Genomic DNA, 21,060 nt, shown 5'->3' with positions numbered 1-21,060 from the left:
ATTAGGATATTATTTATATAGTATTTTTCATCTGAAGTAAACTCTTATGAATTTATGAGTCGAGTTTACTCGACTCTCACGAGTTTACGTAAACTCGCGAATTTGATAACTTAGATTATTATGTTAGAAATAACACAATTCATTTAGACAAAAATTCTTACTAACGTATATGTTATCCCTGTTGGCCTGGATTGATGTGTCAAGTTTGTATTTTATAAGCTTTTATCATTCTAATGCTGCTTCTTCTGGTTTAGAAATGATAAAAGCTATGTTTGTTACTTATAACCCAAGAGATTAAACCTAATTAATGCATTAATTGTTACATTTTGGAATTAAGAAAAGTGGTAGTGATATCAATGCAACTCTGAGGTTGATTTATTATTTGCTGCCACTTGCTTCTTGACAAAGTGAAGTTGGAAGAAGAGAAAATGGATTTTTATGACACCAAACTCAAACTCAATGATGGAGATATGATCATTTCCAAATGTCAAAAAACTTTTGAAAAAGTGGGAGAAAATAATAGGTTTAAACCATTTTTTGGTCCCTAAGTTAAGTTCTAATATTCAGTTTAGTCCCCGCTTTTAAAAATGTCAACCTTTAGTCCTTATGATATGAAAAATGTATCAAATCAGTCTTATTCGTTAACACATCACAAGTTTTTCATTAAGTGATTTGTTGTTCATTAACACCTTCCGTTAACAAATCACAAAATATTGGATACCTAGGTATGAAAACTTGTGATTTATTGTTCATTAAATGTTGTCATGGGGACTGATTTGATACATTTTTCATATCATAGAGACTAAAGGTTGACATTTTTAAAAGCGGGGACTAAACTGAACATCAAAAGTTAACTTAGGGACCAAAAAAGGGTTTAAACCAAAATAATATTCATGACTTTCTGTTATACTTTAATATTTGAAAGCATGGTATTTAGAAAAGAAAAACTCTCAAAATTTATTTTAATTTTTAAACCTTTTATTTAAATAGTAAAATAATATGTTTGTATAGTATGACTATCGGTTAGTCCTAGAATCGGACTCTTAACAATTTATGATTTCATATGTAACCCCTAACAGGTCAGTAAGTCAAACAGTTAGATTAAAAGTGAAGATAAGGTTAAAAATATTATGTTTAAGTCTAAGTTAGATCATTATTAATTGAGTTACAATTAGGTTAATTTTAATTAAAAATCTATTTTGAAATTTATAAATATAGATTGTAGTAGTATGAAAAATTGATTATTTTCATTATATATTTATTGAGCTTTACCTCCACATTATTTTTTACGTTTCTGACTTGTGTAATTTGTAGGTTGGTGCCCTTGTGTAATTTGTAGGTTGGTGCCTATGGATGCTCTTTGCGAACTAGGGTTTCTGCGATTTTGGTAGTGATTATGTATGTTTATGGTTTACTGCAGGTGTGAATTGGGTTTCTAGATGTCGCGATTGCGATTTTCTTGTTCATATTTGGGTTGGAATTTCTGGTTTGTAGGTTAGGGATTTCGATTCGATTCTTGCTTAATGGTGGTGAGATGTAACACATGGTGGAGATTTTGCCCTGATTACTAACAACACAATTTAGGGTTTCATGGTGGCTAGGGTTTGATTTCTGGGTTATCGGTTGGTTTTCTCTGCTTCGAATTGTAGGTTTGTGTTGATGATGGTGATAACGGCATGGTGGCCCGAGGATCTGGTGGTGGCGTATTTTGTTCTACGGCAGTGGTGACAATACTGATTAGAACACCACTTTCACCACAATGTTGAACCCAGAAATGGCGAAATCACTTTTAGATAAGAGAAATTTTCTTTAACCTATTCTTAAACTTACCACCTACCTTACGTCATTTTATTTATTTTTTAAATATTTACACTGTGCAACCTCTTCACAATGCCACATATTCATCAAATTGTACAGCTCACTCAAGTTTGGCCAACGTGAGTAAAAAAAAATTTAAAAAACATTTTTTAACGAAATATGAGATCTTATTAAATTTTTTTGAAAGATAAAATCATTTTGAACCAAACCCCAAAAATATGAATCAAATGATGTATTAAACCAATGAAAATTACTTAAAGATTAGACTTTATTCATAAATTCGATGCATACCTATTTAAACCTTCCATAAGTAGACTAATAGGTGCTAATTTATTATGTGGAAATAATAGGTGCTAATTTATATAAAATATATGAAGTTGAGAGGAATTGAATTGTTTTGTCCTTCTATTTAAAGAAAGTGAACTTGTTAACTTTAAAATATAATTAATTTGTTCAATTAATAAGTTAAAGAGACTATTTATAAATGGATAAAATTTAGAGAAAGTGAACAATTATTTATTTTTTATTTAAAGGAAATGAATTTATGTTGACTCTCAAATTATTATTATTATCCACAGATGAAAAACTTGGTGTATGGAAAGAAACATGGAGAAAGGGGTAAGACGGTCTTTTGACATTGAGGAAACAAACTATAGTAGTAGTATGGAGTGGGTGACTCGAGTAGTGGAGGTGGAGATGAAGGTGTCGCATCTTTAACTTAACCGGCGTTTATAATTGCATTTGAAACCCCGTTCAACCGTAACCGGAGGCGGAACATCGATGCAATTTGTGGATAGGAACTTTTGATTTTCATCAGAACTTGGTGTAGCTTTTCTGCTTCTGCTCCATTCATTTCAATTCCATTTCTAATTTCATATCTAAAATAGGAACACGCTCTTCTTCATACTTCACATTTTTCATCTGCAATCTTCATTTCCCTCCGAAACCCTACATTTTCGCCTAGTGGTGGATCAGTTTCCGGTGGTTCCTCGCCAATTAAGGTACGCTGCTTTTACTTCCTGAGCGGTATTTGTTTCGCCATGACTAAGAATCGTTTGCGCTATACACAATTTCTGCTTAGGGCTAGGATTTTCGTCCTTTTTCTCCGTAGTCATTTCGCATTACTTTGTTTTATGAGTTGAATGAGTCACGAGATAATGTAATTGTATAATTAGTGTTTACGTGGAGTGTAGGATTGCTGTGTGCAAATATAAGGTTGTGAGATGGAGGATGGTGAGAAACCCACGGGTAATTCCCATGGCATTTCTGATATGGATGTTGTTGATGCGGCTTTGCATGGCCAGCATGTGTCGTCTTCCCCTACTGACAATTCCCCTGCTCAGCAACAGCAGGATCAAGTAATGCTCGAACAGGGCGATGATAACAAAAACGGGGATTCTGATCCTAGTAATGTACCAGAGACTAGTGTAATTAGCGAGAATCAGTTTGAGGTTGAAGATTCCAAGACGGTTTCGCACCATGAACTGATCACTCCTAAGCCTAAAGAAAAGAACATTAGGGAAATGAAGAATGTGCTAAATGATACCGAGGTACTTACTTCCAGTAAGATGGCAGAGCTTTTTGTTATTTCTCTTTTGTACATTTTAAGTATCTTGCCTTTCATCCACAGATGACTGAGTATGATGAGTATGGCACACCTCTGGACCGGGAAACATTTATGAAAGAGCTTGAGAATTTCTACAGAGAGCGGTCCTTGGAATTTAAGCCTCCTAAGTTTTACGGAGAGCCACTAAATTGCCTTAAGTATGTATAATATCCCCTGTGACGCAAGGGTGTAACCCCTTTCTCATAAGCATTCTAAAGGCTAGTTTAAGTTGGCCTGACCTCCTCCTTGATATTTGAATGTGTTACTATACTGTTCTGATAGTGGATCCCTTACTTTTCAATGGGATGCAGGTTGTGGAGAGCTGTTATCAGACTGGGTGGCTATGATGTGGTATGGATTTGTTTTACATGTTATTTTTGACAGATCATCTCTTTGAATGGTTCTAGGCCATGTCTGTAATTCTTGCATTACTTTGCTTACTTCAAACTCAAGCTTGTTGTTAATGCTGTTTCTAATAGCTCCATCCCATTCATATCTTGCGTAAGATAAAAGGGCCGTTTAAACTTAATATAGATTTAAACATTTTACCAAATGTCAGGTGACTGATCAACACAATTTCCCTATGTTCGATGGCTTTGCTTGTACCTCATATATACTGTAGTTATGCCTTCAATAGTGTTGTTTGTTATGTTTTCCTGATGATTGATGGCCAAGCTAATTTTTGGTATTATCAATGCTGCTCAAATGATTGGGTAGACACTGGTTGTAGCACAGATAGAACCCATGTTGTGGAAGTCAAACATTTTTTGACTTGGTCCTCAGGCCTCCTGACAACTCTTCAAAGGGCTAATCATTTAGGATTTGTCATTCATCTAATAATATTTTATTTTTTTTTAAATTTGGAAGATATTGTAGGGAAGTTTAAATAGTTATGATCTGACTTGTGGAGACATAGTAATAGCTTTGGCCTGTGATTTGGTATGGTACTTTCTATAGTGTCATGAGGCCAGCCCAGATTCTTTTTTTTTTCTGGAACTTGATTTGAATTTATTTTATAAATTTTGGAATAGGACATATCTTTACATGTTTAGTTTATTTGACATTTGGGTTGCTTCTTATTGGCTCTCGATATCATGTTTAGAATGAAAGAGAATGAGACATGTGATGAATATCATGTACTACAATTATGCAGTCGAACATATATTTATGTCAACAGACAGATACAAGCATAATTACGTTCCATTTAAATTCAATCACTCTGATTAATCATAATTAAATGTCACATGACATATAATAGACTGTATTTTCAATTATTACTATGATTGCATTATTTCTATCAACATCCATAAGTTTTATTTCAGTTGGTGCTAAAATGTTTTAGACCCTTTTGTCAGTTATTCATTTCTCGTAACTGACAAAGTTGATCTTATTGATTGGTTATATGTAGGTAACTGGCTCCAAGTTGTGGCGACAAGTAGGAGAGTCTTTCAACCCCCCAAAGTAAGGCCTAAAATATAATTGTTTTGTAGTTCTTATTAAGCTTTCGTAGCCTCATCATATTGTATTTTTGCTATTTACTGTCACTGATGAATTCTTTGTAGTTTTCTGAGTTGTTTGTAACTGTTTATTATTAACATGGGCAATTTACTTTCTAAAACATCAAATGTTTAATTGCATTTTTGAACCTCTCTCTCTAATTTACACTGCAAGGGTTGTTGAGAGAAGATGTGACATATCTACCCTGTTCCCCTTTGGTTCTTGCACCTTGCCCATCATCTAGTAGGTTTTCTAATATAGCAAAACTCATCACATAACGGGTTGTTGCAGACAGTAAAATCCATTACCTAAATCCATACAGTTTGCTGGTAAAAAGACTGGAAATTTGAATGAGTATACAGTATGCAGTATGCAGTTTATGCATGTAGAATTGCCTTTAACATCTTTATGCAAAATTTGCTTGGATGTAGAATTGGATATTTGTTATTTTATAGCTCCAAGGACAGATTTGTGGTAGTTGACTATAAATGCTAACCATACAAGTGTGTATAATACAAAAATGAAAGTAAACACCAACCATACAGGGTCAACATGGTGCAGTTCAATCCCAGATTTGACTAAACCGCGAATCTCTCTCTCTCTCTCTCTCATTCTACATATATACATCAGTACCACTTGGCAGAGTTTGTGAGCATGTATTAGTACAAAATTAACCATATACCATTGATCATATAACGAATCAAATCAGAACCAAATTGGTGTAAATTAACCATTCTGAATCAAATATCAGTTAACCATATCAAATACCATGTTAACTAGTTTTGAACTTATTATGAACCGTATCATTGGGCCAATATAAAGTAACTTAAGCAAAACCAAATAGAAGATAGCCATAGCAGATACCATAAATTGGTCCATTACAGTTCAGAATACCCAAATAAACCCTTGAATATAAGATTGAAATTGATTTTTAAACGCTTAAGTGGTCAACTCTTTGTAGTAAATTTTAATCATCAATTTGCATTCAGAATGACTCGATTAAAGGAATTAAATCTAGTAATTACCATCTGAAAATCTTTACTAATTACTGATTAAACATACTATTATATAGATGCAAGGAAACAAATATTATTTACATAGGTAAAATATGGAAATAGGGAATATTTCAACAACCAAAACATGCAAAAGTTGCTCTTAGCAGACTACTTATCCTTAGTAAGCTAGTCACAAGCCACAATCTGAAAAACAAAATACCACTGTCAATCCAAAAAGCTATTTTAATTACAAAAACTGGTCCTCAGTCCATAAATAGTCCACCTGAAAAGACAAATCTCTTTTCAGATTGGCTCATGTTGCTATAAGATTCTTGATTGGCAACAACTTTGCTGGCTTTCTTCCTTATACAAATAGTTGATCGAGGTCATTGACTGCAGAAACTTGGTCCGTAGTGAATATTCAGTACTGTTTTTGCTTCATCTTAGAGGTGCAAACACTTGTCGAGTGCCTTTTTCACTATTTGGAGAAATATCCCATGCCTAATCTCATGGGAAAACCCTAGGAAATTGGGTCTTTGGTTTCTGTTCTCAATGTTAGCAGACACCAAGAAGGTAGGTATATGGATATCTTTTTTAGTTTCATGTCATGAGGTATAATTTGATCTTAAGTTCCTTTAATTTTTTCTAATCTTATAAATTATTTTATCTTTGTTCCTTTCATTATATTTAATATAATTTTTTTAATCTTAAGTTCCTTTTTTCACTATATGTAGTGTCTAATAATCAAATGGAATTCTAATATGGAATTCCATTGCCATGTCTGTTAAGTATTTTATCTTAACTTAACAGATGGCACATTTGCTTAATTTTAAAAGGGTACTTGATTGACTTGAATAATATTAGGAGGACAAAGACCACATCTGTGCCACAAACTAAGGTTTCCAGAATGCAAAGGCCAAAATCTTTTTTTTCACAACAATTCATTTTAAAAAAGTATCACTTTGCTCAGTTATATTGAATTTTTTTTCTTGCAGGACATGCACTACAGTCTCATGGACATTTAGAATCTTTTATGAGAAGGTAATTGGTGGAGTGAACTTATCTCTAATTATTAGAAATACTTCATCTTTTTTATTGTAATAATTGATAAATTAGAGTGGACTTAGGTTTTGGTGATTGGAATTGGCAAATGCTTTTATTCTGAAATAACCAATGAGCATCAGTTGTATGATCTTCTGGTTTCCTTTTTCGTGAACTGAACATTTGGACAGGCACTTTTAGAGTATGAAAAGCATAAGAGAGAGACTGGGGAGCTACAGCTCCCTGTTGGATCATTCCATCAATCTCCAAATGTAGAAAAAGAGGTTTGTATAATTCTCCCCTTGTGTTCATTGATTTCATGATTACTTTATTATATAAGATCATATGTTGTTTTCATTTGTCATGTGAACTTGAATAAAGCTCCTTCTTTTGTTAGTTATGCTCCTATTTTGCCTAATACACAAAGGTTGAGGAGTGAACTGTGTACAAATTTGAAAAAATGGCTGCTGGGATGAAAACATTAGGCTTTTAGGGTTGTGTATGAAACAAAAGACATAATCTAAAGTCCTGGGTTTTTGTTGGTAGAATTCATTAGGAAATTAGGAAACTAATGATGGGTGTGTTTCTTTTATTGTTGATGTGGCTAATAACTTTTGAACTTTACTACTTAGAGAAGAAGTAGAAACCAAAAAAAATTGGCACAAAAGTTATCCATCAACAAAAGCTAACCAATCATACTAATTAATGTAAGATAATGAAAAGGAGAAACCAAAATAGTTGCCAACAATGCCGAAAATTGCAACCATTGTTGGTGATGCTGTCAGATATGGAAGGATGCTTTGACTTCTGAGCCTCTAAAAAGTCCTCAATCTGTGACGTGTAGTCTAGGGATCATCAGAGGTGGTCGATTGCTGCTGGTTCTCTACTACACATGATAAGGAAGGAGAAATTTTACAGAAAAGAGCATTTGAAACATGACTTGGAAGCATGTAACAACATTTCAACCTCTACAATCTGTTTGTATATATCGAATAATGAGTTTCTTTTTCAGACTACTGTTTACCAGGCTCTAGGATCAGGTAGAGCACGAAGGGATGCAGCAGCCCGTGCAATGCAAGGTTGGCATGCTCAACGCCTTCTTGGATATGGTGAGGTTGCTGAGCCAGCTACTAAGGTCTGTTGAGACCTTTAAAATTTACATTCTTATCCTTTTTATCATTTTATTGTTCGGTGTAACTCTGTCTTATAGCAATGTATTTACTACTGGGGTGTTTTGTCTTTTCTTGCACAGGACAAGAACTTCAGTTCCACACCAAAGCGTGAAAAGAACCTAAAAAGCATTGGTATGCTCATTACTAACATCACCGACTTTCTCTGAATTAATTATCTCATTTATTTATGCTTCAATGAATTAGGTATGATTAATAAACAGAGGACCCCAGCTGGTTTGGAGCATGCTGAGAAAGCTGCAAATGTTGAAGGAGACAGACAGTAAGTTACTGCTCTTTTCTGTTAATTGACTTGTAGTCCTGTGCATAGATTCATGATCTCTGTTCACTGTTGGCTTCTCCAACCACAATCTTTCTAATTCACGGTATTGCCCACCCACCACTTGATCTTGAAGTAACAATTAGTACTATTGAGTAAATTCTTTTTGCTGTTACACAATCAAAAAATGCTGTTTTTTCTGTTAGATTCTTCGGTTTTCAGCAAAATAAAATAAGGAATTAACCAGGACAAGTTGGGGCATTTTAATGATACTTCACCATATATATCTTATTCGAGTCCTAGGAAACATCTGAATCCTTATTTTTCCTTAAGGTTTCTGTATCTATGTCTTTCCTAACGAAGGTTTTCTGAGCCAAAATACAGACAAACTGACACAGTGAATATACCCTGGGAGATCCTTTTTTCATTTTCTGTCAGTGAGGATTCCTTTCATATTTACTGATTCCCCAATCAAATCAACTACTTAAAATCCCTACTTTCAATCTGGAAAAGATACGTATGCTCACTGATATTTGTTCCAAGTTCAAGCCTGCTTATTAAATCAAGGCTAATCGAGTTTTTCATTTGTTAGATTGGTCACAGCAGTGGTTGACATTGGACCCCCAGCCGACTGGGTGAAGATCAACGTACGAGAAACTGTAAGTCAGTTTGATTTTATTATTTATCTAACCTTTTTCATGTATCACAATGCTAAATTTTCTATCCTGTTAATATAATTTAATAAAAATTTTACCGTTTTCTGTATTTGTGTCCAGAAAGATTGTTTTGAGGTGTATGCCCTAGTTCCCGGGCTCCTTCGTGAGGAGGTAAGAACCGTGGTTACTTGTCTTTATCCATAGTTATTTTTATCTGGGAAAACTAGCATGATATTTGGGTACTTTATTCTGTTGGGTGAAACATATTAAAGTTTAACTGTCAAAGTCGTACTCCTTAGTTATCTAACAGTCACACTTGATAAAAATAATCATCAAACCCTTAAATTTATTAAATTGTAGCCTAGATTGTTTCATAAGCGTAACTGTATAAAATGGGATATACAATTTACAATTTCTAATGTTGTTTTTGGATGCCTTATTGTGACGAGGTAAAAGACTTTGACGAGATAAAGTGTGAGCAATGATGTATTAACCCTTAATTTTATGAAAAGCACCGATATTGCAGTCTATTATCCAACTTCTAAAGACTGGATACAACCTTGTTTGCTCATTTTGGAAACAAACTCACTTTAAATGAGTATTTTGTATCATTGATTATGACTTCTTTGGGTTCTACTTTTATTGTTGACCTTGTTATAACAAATCCAGGTGCGAGTCCAATCAGATCCAGTTGGACGTCTGGTTATAACTGGTTTGCCGGAACACATTGATAATCCATGGGGAATTACCCCATTTAAAAAGGTAAAGTACCTTTTCTTAACAGAGATCTTGATATATTACTGTTTTCAGGAGGATATTGTGACATTGGGAGTAAGTTAGGACGTAGCATCTTAACTGAAAGATATCGACTGAATTTTGCTGTTTTTTCAGGTTGTGAACTTACCTGCAAGAATTGATCCCCTTCAGACATCCGCTGTTGTTAGTTTGCATGGTCGGCTATTTGTACGGGTTCCCTTTGAGCAGGGATCGGTATGAATGCTTGATTTGTCAAATCTCCTCTTAAGGGGTTAAAATTAAACGATCAGGGCGAGTTTATATGCTTGCAAATACTGAAGCCCTGTTGGGTTAGTCGAAACTACCAACTACATTACCATTTTTTCTGGTAAAAATACCCAATTTCTCTAATACAGTATGCTAGAGTTTTCCCATCAAATGCCTTATTATCCATATACCAAAAATTGGACATTCTACCTTTTTTTACTTATGTGTTGCCGCATTTGTAACGTTAACTAGAATCCAACTAGTGAGTAGAGAGCACTTGTTCAGAAGTCGCATACCAAAAAACTACATTATCGATATTTGCGTGTGGATACGATTACGCAGCCACCTTAGCTCAGGTTAAGGTTTTGGTTCGTTTTCAGCTTAGATTTTATTAAAATGTCTTTTATCCTTTTCAACTTCTATAAATAATTTATGCAATTTTCTGAATATTCACCAAATATTTTTACACATATATAAATAGATGTAAATTAATTTTCATAAATAGGATCTAAGAACATCTAAACTAATTTCACTGTCTAATATAATTTTTAAATTACAGTTCCGTTCAATTTTTATTTTTGATTTCAAATTTGGCAATTTGACCTCACTTATAATGGACCTGTTTTTTAATATCGACATAATTATAAACAATGTAAAAGCTCGGTGTCTAATCAATTGTAAGTATTAGTCAATTTAATCTATAACATGCAAAAGGCTTAACCATAAATTAGTTTTACGATTCATCAATCTAATGCTTTAGAAGGTAGCAAAGACATTGTAAATGAGTTGTTCCTCTCCTTTCTCATTAAAATCATTGCTTTATGTAATTAACATATAAAACACATATTACTTAAAAACGATCCATTTACTGAACACACAATATGATAAAAAAAAAATCATATTCTATTGTAATTTAGTATCAACATGATATAAGAATTTTCTCTTTACACTTATTTTATTGTCACTCTAATATATGTCTTATTCTTAGGAACATGAACATTAAGTTAAACTCTATAGCATAGGGTAAATTTTCTTTGTATGTATAATCTTAACATGTAATTAAATTGTAATGGTGAACTAAATATTAAAATTAAGATTTTTATTATTCAAACACTTTTAAAGAAAAATATTTTAATCATAATATAAATTTCACAAAAACATTTACAATTTTAAGACAAACTAACTGTATTAATAAAATATAACCCTGCTGATATTAATTTATATCATAATATATATCATCAATTTTTTTATTCAACAATATTTATAGAATTATAGTTATAATTATGACACAAATTGACATTATATTATTTATTAAAATACTCAAGATAAATCATTAGTATTTCAATATTTTAAAAATATTAATTATAATTTTAAAATCTTGTATAAAAATTTTGTAATATAAAAGCTTGCATAAAGAAATATAATATTGGATAATTTAGTTAAAATTGTATTTTCATAGTTTTCAAAAAAAAAATTAAAATTCAACCTTTAGAAAATTATATATAGTTTTAATGAAAAGTCATCTAAACATCATTAGTATTATAACCTACCATAATTTAGTCTGAAATTTTATATACATAAAACACTGGATAGGATTATTTTTTTATCTTGTTATTATTATAACATATCTTATTATATCCTATCCAATCATATTCACCAAATGAGTAATAAAAGTCAAATAAAATCTAAAAAAGGGCAATAATAAAATTAACTTACTGGCAAGATTATACAACAGGTCAGGAAATAAACAAAACAGATGACAACACGATAAAACAGGGTGGTAGCGATTTTGTGCAATGCCGGCTGAGAATGCACACTTATTTAAAAGGACAAATAATAAAAATTCAACATTCATTTACGTTATATGTAACCAAGCATCCTAACTATATTTTGGTAGTGAATGATCTTTACATTACATACAGTAATCTATCTCAGTTCAACAATATTTAATCATCTCAGTTCAATCTGATGCGGCAGAAAATCACAATCCTGCTACTACATTCAGAAAGAGCAAGTAGAAAGTCAAATTTATTTCTGACATAATTTCTATAGCTTTAGTGTATATTCAGTCAGATACAGAAGTATTGTCAACTACCAAGTGCAAACAGTGTACACCAGTGACTAAAGAACAAACAATAAATAGAGATAAGAGCATAGGCAAGAATCTGGAGCAACAAAACAAAAGAGTCTCGATGCCGACAAACATGACGAACTAAAGGAGAAAAAAATTTAAACATGGAAAACCCCAACAGTAGTAAATAGCTTTTATCACAAGGATAACAAAATTTCTCTGACTGACGTAACTAAGTTTTTGTGATATTTAATCACAAAGATGACAAAATTACCAGTGTTCACAAGACCCTGTTCAGATTGCTCCCGTTCGACATTCAAATAAATATATTCTCTCTGACTGACGTAACTAAGTTTTTGTGATATTTAATCCTGCTACTGAGGGATATCTAGCTCTAAATAACAAATACATTTTGACTCATTGCTAATCATCCAAAAGGGGCAATATAGAGGAACTGTTGCAGGATTTCACCTCCAATTAATTTCTACCAAGGAGATCAAATGTTGGTAGATTTCCAATTTATAGTTAAACTGTTGAAAAACAGAGTGAAAAAATAGAAAATCAAATCATTGGCACACAAACAGCTTATTTTGCAATTTGTAGATTGAGATCACAATATTATATCAAAAGGTTCTGTAAAAAGATAGGTGGCAAGTTTCAAAGCTGCAAGCTGTGAAGCATCAATATGACACCGAACACAATGGACTGATGCTAAAAATATAAAGGATCAAGAAATTGCAGAGACATGTATAATCTACATAACAAAAATCTAAATGAGATTTAAGACTCATGTATTCACCTTCTAAAACAATCTTTTAAAAGCTTTAAAATTTTCCTATGATAATGACTGTCAAAGAAAATGAAAACTAGGATGGATGAAAATCACAAAGGTGAATGACAAAAACTCAGGTGTTGGTAACCACCACGTTGGTGGAGAGTTACCCTCAACCACAGAAGATGTTGAAAACTACAAAAATGGAACAAAGCCCGGACTAACATCCAAGACAGAAACAAGGTTTTGTGCACAAAGAAGTTTGTTCTCAATGGAATAAGGGTAATATATGCTTCACAGTTCATAATATTTTAAATGATTTCAAATTTGAAATAAGTTTAAAATTAATAATGTAAGTTTATTTTAGAAAAATTATGATTGAGGTATCTGGAAAGTGTATAGCCAAAAGTAGATATCAGCTCACTTGCATTGCCAGTGTCTAACAGATGTTGAAAAAAATATTTTTTAATTGAGGTGGTATGATGAGATCCCAGCCAGTGAATGAAGGATTGGATCTAGCCACTTGTAAGCTTCACAAGTCAAGACACAAAGATGAGAAAAAATGAATAACAATCACCTAGTTTGTGTGTTTTCTTGGGTGGTTCTTGGATTGAGTAATATGTAGTTTGTATGTTTGTAGAAGGGTGAGGGTTGTTGCAAGTGTCACATTGACTACAGATAAGACCAAATTATAATATATAAGTGGAGTACAAACCTCACTTTACAAGCCAGTTTTGTGGGGTTGAGTGAGGCTTAAAATCCACTTCTAACAAGGGTAACTAAAAAGTTAGGTAAGGTTTAGGTCAGAACTTGGAAGAGTCTTTGATGATTCTTGGAGCCAAGAATTGGTGAGGAGGATATGTGCAAGCTACGATCAATGTAGGTTAAGGTGTATAAGGTTGGAAATTGGATTCTTTGATGACTCTTTGGTAGGGTTTTGCGGAATGTTTGAGGAAAAGAATGGTGTAGGTTTCTTGAATTACAGTGGTGATTTGGTGGGAAAATGCCAAATGGTCTTCTTGCTTGGCCTCTTGGAGGATTTAGTTTGGTTTCTTGGTTCTTGGTCAAACCTTGGTCTGCACTTGAACCAGGCTATTCTAAATTGTTCTCCAAGAAAAAAAAAAGGAAAGAACAAGACTGGAAACAAAAAAGGAAACTAAATTTCACCATAACATGGGCTTCCTCTTGAAGTCAAAGAAAGGAGATGAACTTGATCTCCTCAAGGCCTTCCACCTTGGATAAGCTAAAGAACACAGTTAAAAGAATTGTCACCTGAACTATCAAAGGATTAGAAACTCTCTAGAGAGAGAGAAAAACTCACTCGTCTCAAAACTCAAACACTCACGTATTTTCTTCAAATCAAGTTGTGTTATAAAGCATACTTGAGTTCCTTTATATAGGCCTTTGACCGTGAGCTAACCAAGGCAAAGTGGGATGTGGGACTTGACTTCTCTAGAGAAACCTAGGAGTGTTCAGATGTCACGCCTTCCTTATTCTACCCAAGAACTAGCAAACCCTTTATCCAAACAACTTGGATACACTATCCTATACCAATATTCACAAGATATTTATTACACTATTTTCTCCAATATTTTTGCAGCATTATTCTTCATCTTGTCTTCTAGTTACATATCTTCCAAGTTTTCCGTGATGTGAAGATTCCATTTTCAGGACCATATAATGGTGGGTGAGTTGTGTGAAGAGCATGTCCAAGAACTGTTGTTGGCTGAACATGTCCGAGAACTGCTGGTGCCTGAGCATGTCTGAACTTGTCAACATGTTATTATGTAGCGATTGTCAGGAGCACAAAATTCAGAAAGCAAAGTATAGGAATGGTTGTAATTAAGTCCGTTGTGTGGATTTCAAAGAGTATAATTACTTCTTACACTTAGTTTTTGGGAGCAATTATCCACTAGTTCTCATGGTTTAGATCATAGAATCTATCAAATTACACATAAAATGATAAAAAGAATTGTGTATTAATGGTTGATGAATGTTTAAATTTTTGTATTAAAGAAGAGTTGAGGAACTAAGTTGCATAAGTGAAAAGCTTCATCACTAAAGCAAATTTAGATGAAGAGAGCAATGCAAAATGGTGCGTATGTCAGAATTCACCACACCTAAGATAGAAATCCATAAGCAAGAAATTATCTTGCTGAAGCAAAACCAAGTGACGTGACAAAAAGTGTAGTTATAAAGCTAACCACATGGGCGATTTAGTTAGTTGATTCATTTTTCCTTCAAAGCAAATTTTGAAGCACGATTCTCTGAATATTATCTCCTCACATTTAGTCCAAATTCTTCATCAATTTTGTAGCAGGAGTTGAATCATGTAATCCTTGTATATAGGTGACCTAATTTGTATAGAGTGCAATTATTTCTACTTCTATGCTTTCAATTCTATTTGGATTTGATCAACCAAACATCTATGAAGATAAAAGCGTTGCAAATCATGTTTACAGTTTAGATATGAAGTACAACTTGTTGAATACTAATTTCTAGGAATAGAACTACGGTTTTTCAGGACTTAAATCCTCTACTCTAGTAGTGCTGATTACTATAATTGGTTTTCCAAGGGATTGGACGTCTGAAATTAGGAATCAAACTCATTAATCAAGTTTTGAGAAAACTGAGATGATTGAATTTGCAAAATGATAGAAATAAGGACGAGAGATTCATCTTTACATGAGTCAGGTTCCTACGAATGTTTAACTCCAACAACGTTCTTCCATAAAATATATTTTTATTCCAACAGTTTGATAAAGTTTCCCAAAGAGTTTTATTTGCACTAGTCTATTTATAGATACATGTTTCTATCAATGCACTTAGTTTGATTAGTGAATCTGTCGCAGTTATTGTTTAATACATAAATCTCTAGGGATACGATACTCTACTTATCAAAGTACTAAAACGCGATTGGTGCGCTTCCAAATATTGAACACACAAACTCACAAGATTCATTGCGCAACATAACGACAACAGCAACTTTCTAATTTGTTTCACAAAACTGATGTAATGTAATTGATAGAATAACAGTAAGCATGAAACTATCCTTAACATTGCTTCATGGGTAATGGCAGGACTTATTCATTACAATTTTATAGCATTCCTCCAGTCTCGTGAAGCATGGATGTTTATTACAGAGGTTGATTCTCAACACTAAAAAAATAATAACATGACAAACCAAAGAAAAAGCTTATCGAAAGAGCACTGCTGCTAAATGTGTAAAACAGGCAACACAACCTAATTTACTGCATCACGATGCGGTATATTGTTAGAAACATCAATACAAAAAACAGTACCAGTATATATAATTTATCCGAGATGAAACTGAGCATGCATCAAAACACATTATATGCCTTATTGTTATTGATTTCCTTTTTGACCCCTGCGCAGAGCATCACAAATGCAGCAATAAATCAAGACGAAGCCATGCCCCCTGACACATTTACATGTAGCGGAAAGACAGGGGTCTATATATGTATCTAGCTTCATTGACTATGCGGAATGTAGTGACTGTATAGCAGTATATTATAGGCAACAAACTCACATGCTAATCCTCTGATTTGCTTTCTCTGTCCTCGTTTCTTTTTCCGTACCTCAAACCCGTTACCTGGAATTGTTGAAATCGAAACCCAATTCATTACAAAAGCGGAAGAAGAGTACATGGAATTGGAACATAGAGAGTGGTGCAAAACTGAAACCTGAGGATCGGGGATAGGTTTTCGAGTCTCAACGTATCGATATGGATCGGCTTCGGAGGCGGCAAGTGCGGCTTTCTCCTGTGGGGTCCACTTTTACAGTGAGTGCGTTGTTTGCAAATTGATGTTTGGGGAGACAATAGAGTAAAGAGAGAAAATAACCTGCTGTTGGCGTTTGAGGTCTTGTGAGGGTTTGATCCAGAGGTAGTAGGCTAGGGTTCCGGCGACCACCCACGAAGCAAGGTTGCTTCCGCCCTTCAGACCACCCATCGAATTGCTCACGAAGGACCTCACGTTGCCCAACGTTCTTCTCCAGCTGCTCGCCATTCAAACCCACCAACAGATTACAGATTACAGGCTGTTTTTTCTATGGTTTCTCAGAATCAAGAGCGACTCCCCTATTAGCTAATTACACAACAACCCATTATTTTTTTCTACACCAATTAATCTTTTTTTTAATAGAGTAGAGTGAAATTTATAGAATAAATTTAAAAACTAAAATGAAAATGAATAATTAAATTTAGAACCCGAATCTGTTATTAATTTCAAAAATAAAAATAACGGTAAATATTTAGCTTGATTAGCTAAATTAATACTAATACTTTACACGTGTAAAGTACACACAAATATTAAAGTTACTTATTATCGTTGATATGTTTTACATCAACGACAATATTTGAACCACGTCATTCTGGTAAATAATTAGCCTCATGTGGATTAACCTTTATTGGTTTATCGTGAAAACAGTTGACTATATAATTACTATTACTTAATTAATCACTCTAATAAAGTTTAAAAACTGTAAAAACAAATATAAAATATATTTTATGTTTTTAAGGATATACAGTTATAAATAAAATCTGTTGATATAACTGGGATGTTAAAAACTAGGAAAGCAACTTGTAACAGCAAGGTGCAACTGCACGTGTTCAAAATTGCTAACAGTGACGGCACATGACCAACAAATACCATTATTCCAACATTTGGATAAACCGCGATTTCTTTTTATATTACTATCTGATAGAAATATTTCGATATTAAAATCAGTTTCAATTCGATTTAAAAATAATTAATGTGTATTGAATTTGTTATTTATTATTTTACATGAATCTATTATCTATATTTATAATTGAGATCATAATTGAAAAAAATAAATAAATAATTCCGTCGCCCAAATAATGAAACGAGCTCTGTTGCTCTGAGAAAGCGTCGCTGACAAGTCACCAACAGTTGCACCGGAGATGCACAGTATCCATCAATCCGCGTCACAGCCGCGTGGGACACCTCATCCATCACAATTTTAATAAAATTTACTTTTCGGTTAAATATTATGTATATTTTATTAGAGCCAACCTATATTTGTCTTTTCTTTTAATTTTTATATTAAATATAGTTTGAAATCCCACCCCGATATTCAAAAATAAATATTAAATATCTAATAATTAACATAAAATTTATATGTTAAAAATTGGATTTAAGTCCGTCTTATATTTAGTTTAAATTTTATTAACAAATACTATTATAAATGACGAAAAGATAAGACTCGTACAACAACATTTGTATAAACCATTGATAAATTAAGGTGAAAAAAAAAATGAGATGATGCCATATGAAAATATAACAAATTTTGTTTTTACAATAATAATAATAAACCTTTAACTCGTCCAAATAAAAAAAAATAAGTGAAAAATCTGAGTTTCAATCACGTATTATTTTTTTTTTGGTTAAAAAAAAGTAACAACAAAATTATACAAAACTTACAAAAATAGAAGGTCCATTAAGATATTTCATAAATAATTATCTTTTTTCTTCTATTATCTAATATTCACAATCATCGTTTTAATAAATTTAGTACTTATAATAAATTTACAAACTTAATAAAATGATTTGTTTTGTGTATAAAAAAATTAAAAAGGATAACAACGTTCATAAAAATATAATTAGTATTTTACAAAATATATATTATATCATCTAAATTTCAATATACTTTTATTCTTATTATATTAAAAATAATAGATCAACTAATTTACATTAAAATCGAACCACATTCGTTCTTTTAAAATACGTTATTTAATATTTTTTTTTTCTTTAACTCCACTTTTAACTATTTTATCATAAAAAAGCAAAATATTGAAGTTAATGAATCATAAAGATTTCATAAATTAATTTTGCGTTTTGATTTTTCAAAATGTAAAAATTAGACGTCTTCTTACAAAACTGATTCTTTGAAATATTTTATGAATTATATGTTTGTTATTTAATATAAAAAATATTTATAGTATGAATATTTTGTTTGTTTTAAATAATTTTAAATTTTAATAAGAAACATTTTATATTTTGCTTCAAATGTTTTTAAAAAATTAATTTAGATAAAATTAATTTAACATAAGATTGTTTCAAAATCTTAATATAGTTATTTTAAATGGTGTTTGGATCATAAAATAAGATTATTTTAACGTATAGACCAAGATTTTGATATACAATATTTTATTAAATATTGTTATTTATTATTTTCAAAATTGTTTGTTTGAAAATATCTTTGGTTTCTATCTTAAAAATAAATATATTCTTACTGATATAAATATTTTTATGGTGATATTTATTTTTAACAATCTTAAATATTTTACTATATCTCGATATAATAAAGTTAATATTTTTAAAATGATATCTAAATTAAAATATGTCAAATCAATAAATAACTTAAATATTAGTTATTCATTCATGTACCCCTTCCACTAGAAGCCTGTCAGGAGCCGCTCTTTGTTTGTGCTCCTCGCACTTCGTACCCCTTGCACCGGCGATCATTACCCGCCCTCGTCAGTGCTCGGGTGTCACATGCCCACCAGCTTCCGTTTGGTTCGTCCTCGAACCACACCGTGGTGGGATAGGCTAGGCTCTGATACCATTTGTAACGCCCCGGCAACTTACAGGGACTGCTGACTGCCCCCACACATAACACGAGGCTTTCCAGTGTGCTTTGTCCTCACTCACACACTTTCCGAGAAAACTTCCCGAAAGATCACCCATCCCAGAATTACTCTAGGCCAAGCACGCTTAACCATGGAGTTCTCATGGGCTACCAAAAAGCAAATGCATTTCTTGATATGAGTAGCCAAATCAATTCCTTTAAGCTATCCTTCAACCGTATAGTCCCATACCTATACAGTCTCTAGATCCCTCTCATTCCGGTGTATGTCCGATTCATTCATGTACCCCTTCCACTGGAAGCCTGCCAGGAGCCGCTCCTTGTTTGTGCTCCCCGCACTTCGTGCCCCTTGCACTGGCGATCACTACCCGCCCTCGTCAGTGCTCGGGTGTCACATCTAGACTTTAGGGTAGGTAACTTAGTTAGTTTCATGTTCCTTATGCTTGTTTCCTTTCATTCTCAGTTTGTTCTAGCTTCAAGAGTTAGAAAAATCCATCACCCATTTAGTGATTCGAAAATTCTGTGAGCATCTGTGAGGGTGTTCTTTGTAAACTGAACAAGGCAACCTAGAGGTAAGGGGAGCTAACTATATAAGTATTTTGTTGTTTTGATTAATTCCTGAATTTATGAGAAAATATGTTGAATTGCGTTTCTACACTGGTTAACTCTGTTTTAATGCTCTATGCATGTTAAATTTAACTGTGATATATTATTTGATATTTAATTGTCTTTGTTTTAAGTATTTGGTCTTAAAATGTCTCTATGTTTGATTGTGATTGTTATAATCTACCATGGAATTGTGTTGCTGAACTGAATTTCATTGAATTGATGAGGAATAAGTTGGGGGTGATACTGATTTGATGGGAAATTATGGGTTGAGTGTAGCCTCAGATTTTGTGAGAGGGATGTATAACTTTGGGAATTAGAAAAAAAAAAATAGGATAGTTGATTAAATCAGATAAAAATACTTGGGACTTGTTGGGAACCTTCTCTGTTGGTAGGATAGAGATAACCTAAAAACCAGAGCCGCACATCCCTGATCATAGAGTCCAGTCAGTTGTGACTAGTCATATGTGCTGGTGTCGAAGGTGAGTCTGATGTGTTAGACATCTGTTCTCTCTCCGGTGACCAATTGGGTACGAGAAAAATATAGAGTTCTTAAGCTAGTTATATAACCAGCAAGGAAATTGGAAGTGAGGTGAGGTTAGGAGCAAGCATTCTATAAAAATGAATAATTTAACAAGTAATTTCATAATTAAGGAAACATGATAAATTATTTTGAGATAAAATGTATCATAATGTATTATATTATTGATATATAGATTATATATATAATATATAACATTTAGGTACTGTAACATTAATATTTATATATATAATATGAATGTGGTTTAATATAAATTAAAAATGTTTTTGTAATGGTTTAATAGAAAATTTATAATAGAAGTATAGTTTAATATAACTATTATAATATAGTTGAAGGAAACATGATTTTATATCTGTACTCTAGGCATTGGAAATAAATT

The 21,060-nt window shown here is 32.6% G+C and overlaps 2 protein-coding genes across 7 annotated transcripts; one reads left to right on the top strand and one right to left on the bottom strand.

Annotated features, from left to right (window-relative positions):
* The first annotated feature begins 2,427 nt into the window (after positions 1 to 2,427).
* Positions 2,428 to 10,381, top strand: LOC106762506 (AT-rich interactive domain-containing protein 5). 3 transcript variants are annotated; one of them, XM_022781056.1, is made up of 14 exons: positions 2,428 to 2,819; positions 2,994 to 3,368; positions 3,449 to 3,582; positions 3,736 to 3,775; positions 4,833 to 4,885; positions 6,912 to 6,957; positions 7,149 to 7,241; positions 7,802 to 8,092; positions 8,210 to 8,261; positions 8,334 to 8,409; positions 8,999 to 9,065; positions 9,183 to 9,233; positions 9,732 to 9,824; positions 9,954 to 10,381. In XM_022781056.1, the coding sequence occupies exons 2-14, from the start codon at positions 3,042 to 3,044 to the stop codon at positions 10,056 to 10,058; spliced, it is 1,428 nt and encodes a 475-aa protein (XP_022636777.1). In that variant the 5' UTR covers positions 2,428 to 2,819; positions 2,994 to 3,041; the 3' UTR covers positions 10,059 to 10,381. The 3 variants fall into 3 exon arrangements, with proteins under 3 accessions (XP_022636777.1, XP_014501952.1, XP_014501953.1); XM_014646466.2 differs by having other exon boundaries at positions 2,429 to 2,819; positions 3,012 to 3,368; XM_014646467.2 differs by having other exon boundaries at positions 2,432 to 2,819; positions 3,012 to 3,368; positions 7,970 to 8,092.
* A 1,394-nt stretch (positions 10,382 to 11,775) lies between these two features.
* Positions 11,776 to 17,040, bottom strand: LOC106759854. 4 transcript variants are annotated; one of them, XM_014643215.2, is made up of 4 exons: positions 16,771 to 17,040; positions 16,612 to 16,689; positions 16,458 to 16,520; positions 11,776 to 12,059 (listed from the first exon to the last, which is right to left on the bottom strand). In XM_014643215.2, exons 1-3 carry the CDS (start codon positions 16,933 to 16,935, stop codon positions 16,461 to 16,463), a joined length of 303 nt encoding a protein of 100 aa, XP_014498701.1. In that variant the 5' UTR covers positions 16,936 to 17,040; the 3' UTR covers positions 11,776 to 12,059; positions 16,458 to 16,460. The 4 variants fall into 4 exon arrangements, with proteins under 4 accessions (XP_014498701.1, XP_014498702.1, XP_014498700.1 ...); XM_014643216.2 differs by lacking the exon at positions 11,776 to 12,059 and adding an exon at positions 12,691 to 14,660; XM_014643214.2 differs by lacking the exon at positions 11,776 to 12,059 and adding an exon at positions 15,944 to 16,295 and having other exon boundaries at positions 16,771 to 17,039.
* Positions 17,041 to 21,060: the final 4,020 nt, after the last annotated feature.

This window comes from Vigna radiata, chromosome 5 (assembly GCF_000741045.1).
Source record: "Vigna radiata var. radiata cultivar VC1973A chromosome 5, Vradiata_ver6, whole genome shotgun sequence".
NCBI classification, from domain to species: Eukaryota; Viridiplantae; Streptophyta; class Magnoliopsida; order Fabales; family Fabaceae; genus Vigna; species Vigna radiata.
This window is presented reverse-complemented; position numbering and strand designations above follow the sequence as displayed.

Coding starts and splice junctions, on each gene's coding strand:
- LOC106762506 (XM_022781056.1), top strand. CDS start 3,042: ATGGAGGATGGTGAGAAACCCACGGGTAATTCCCATGGCATTTCTGAT. Junction 3,369..3,448: donor ATGTGCTAAATGATACCGAG/GTACTTACTTCC, acceptor TTTCATCCACAG/ATGACTGAGTATGATGAGTA. Junction 3,776..4,832: donor GACTGGGTGGCTATGATGTG/GTATGGATTTGT, acceptor GGTTATATGTAG/GTAACTGGCTCCAAGTTGTG.
- LOC106759854 (XM_014643215.2), bottom strand. CDS start 16,935: ATGGCGAGCAGCTGGAGAAGAACGTTGGGCAACGTGAGGTCCTTCGTG. Junction 16,690..16,770: donor ACCTCAAACGCCAACAGCAG/GTTATTTTCTCT, acceptor TGGACCCCACAG/GAGAAAGCCGCACTTGCCGC. Junction 16,521..16,611: donor AACCTATCCCCGATCCTCAG/GTTTCAGTTTTG, acceptor CAACAATTCCAG/GTAACGGGTTTGAGGTACGG.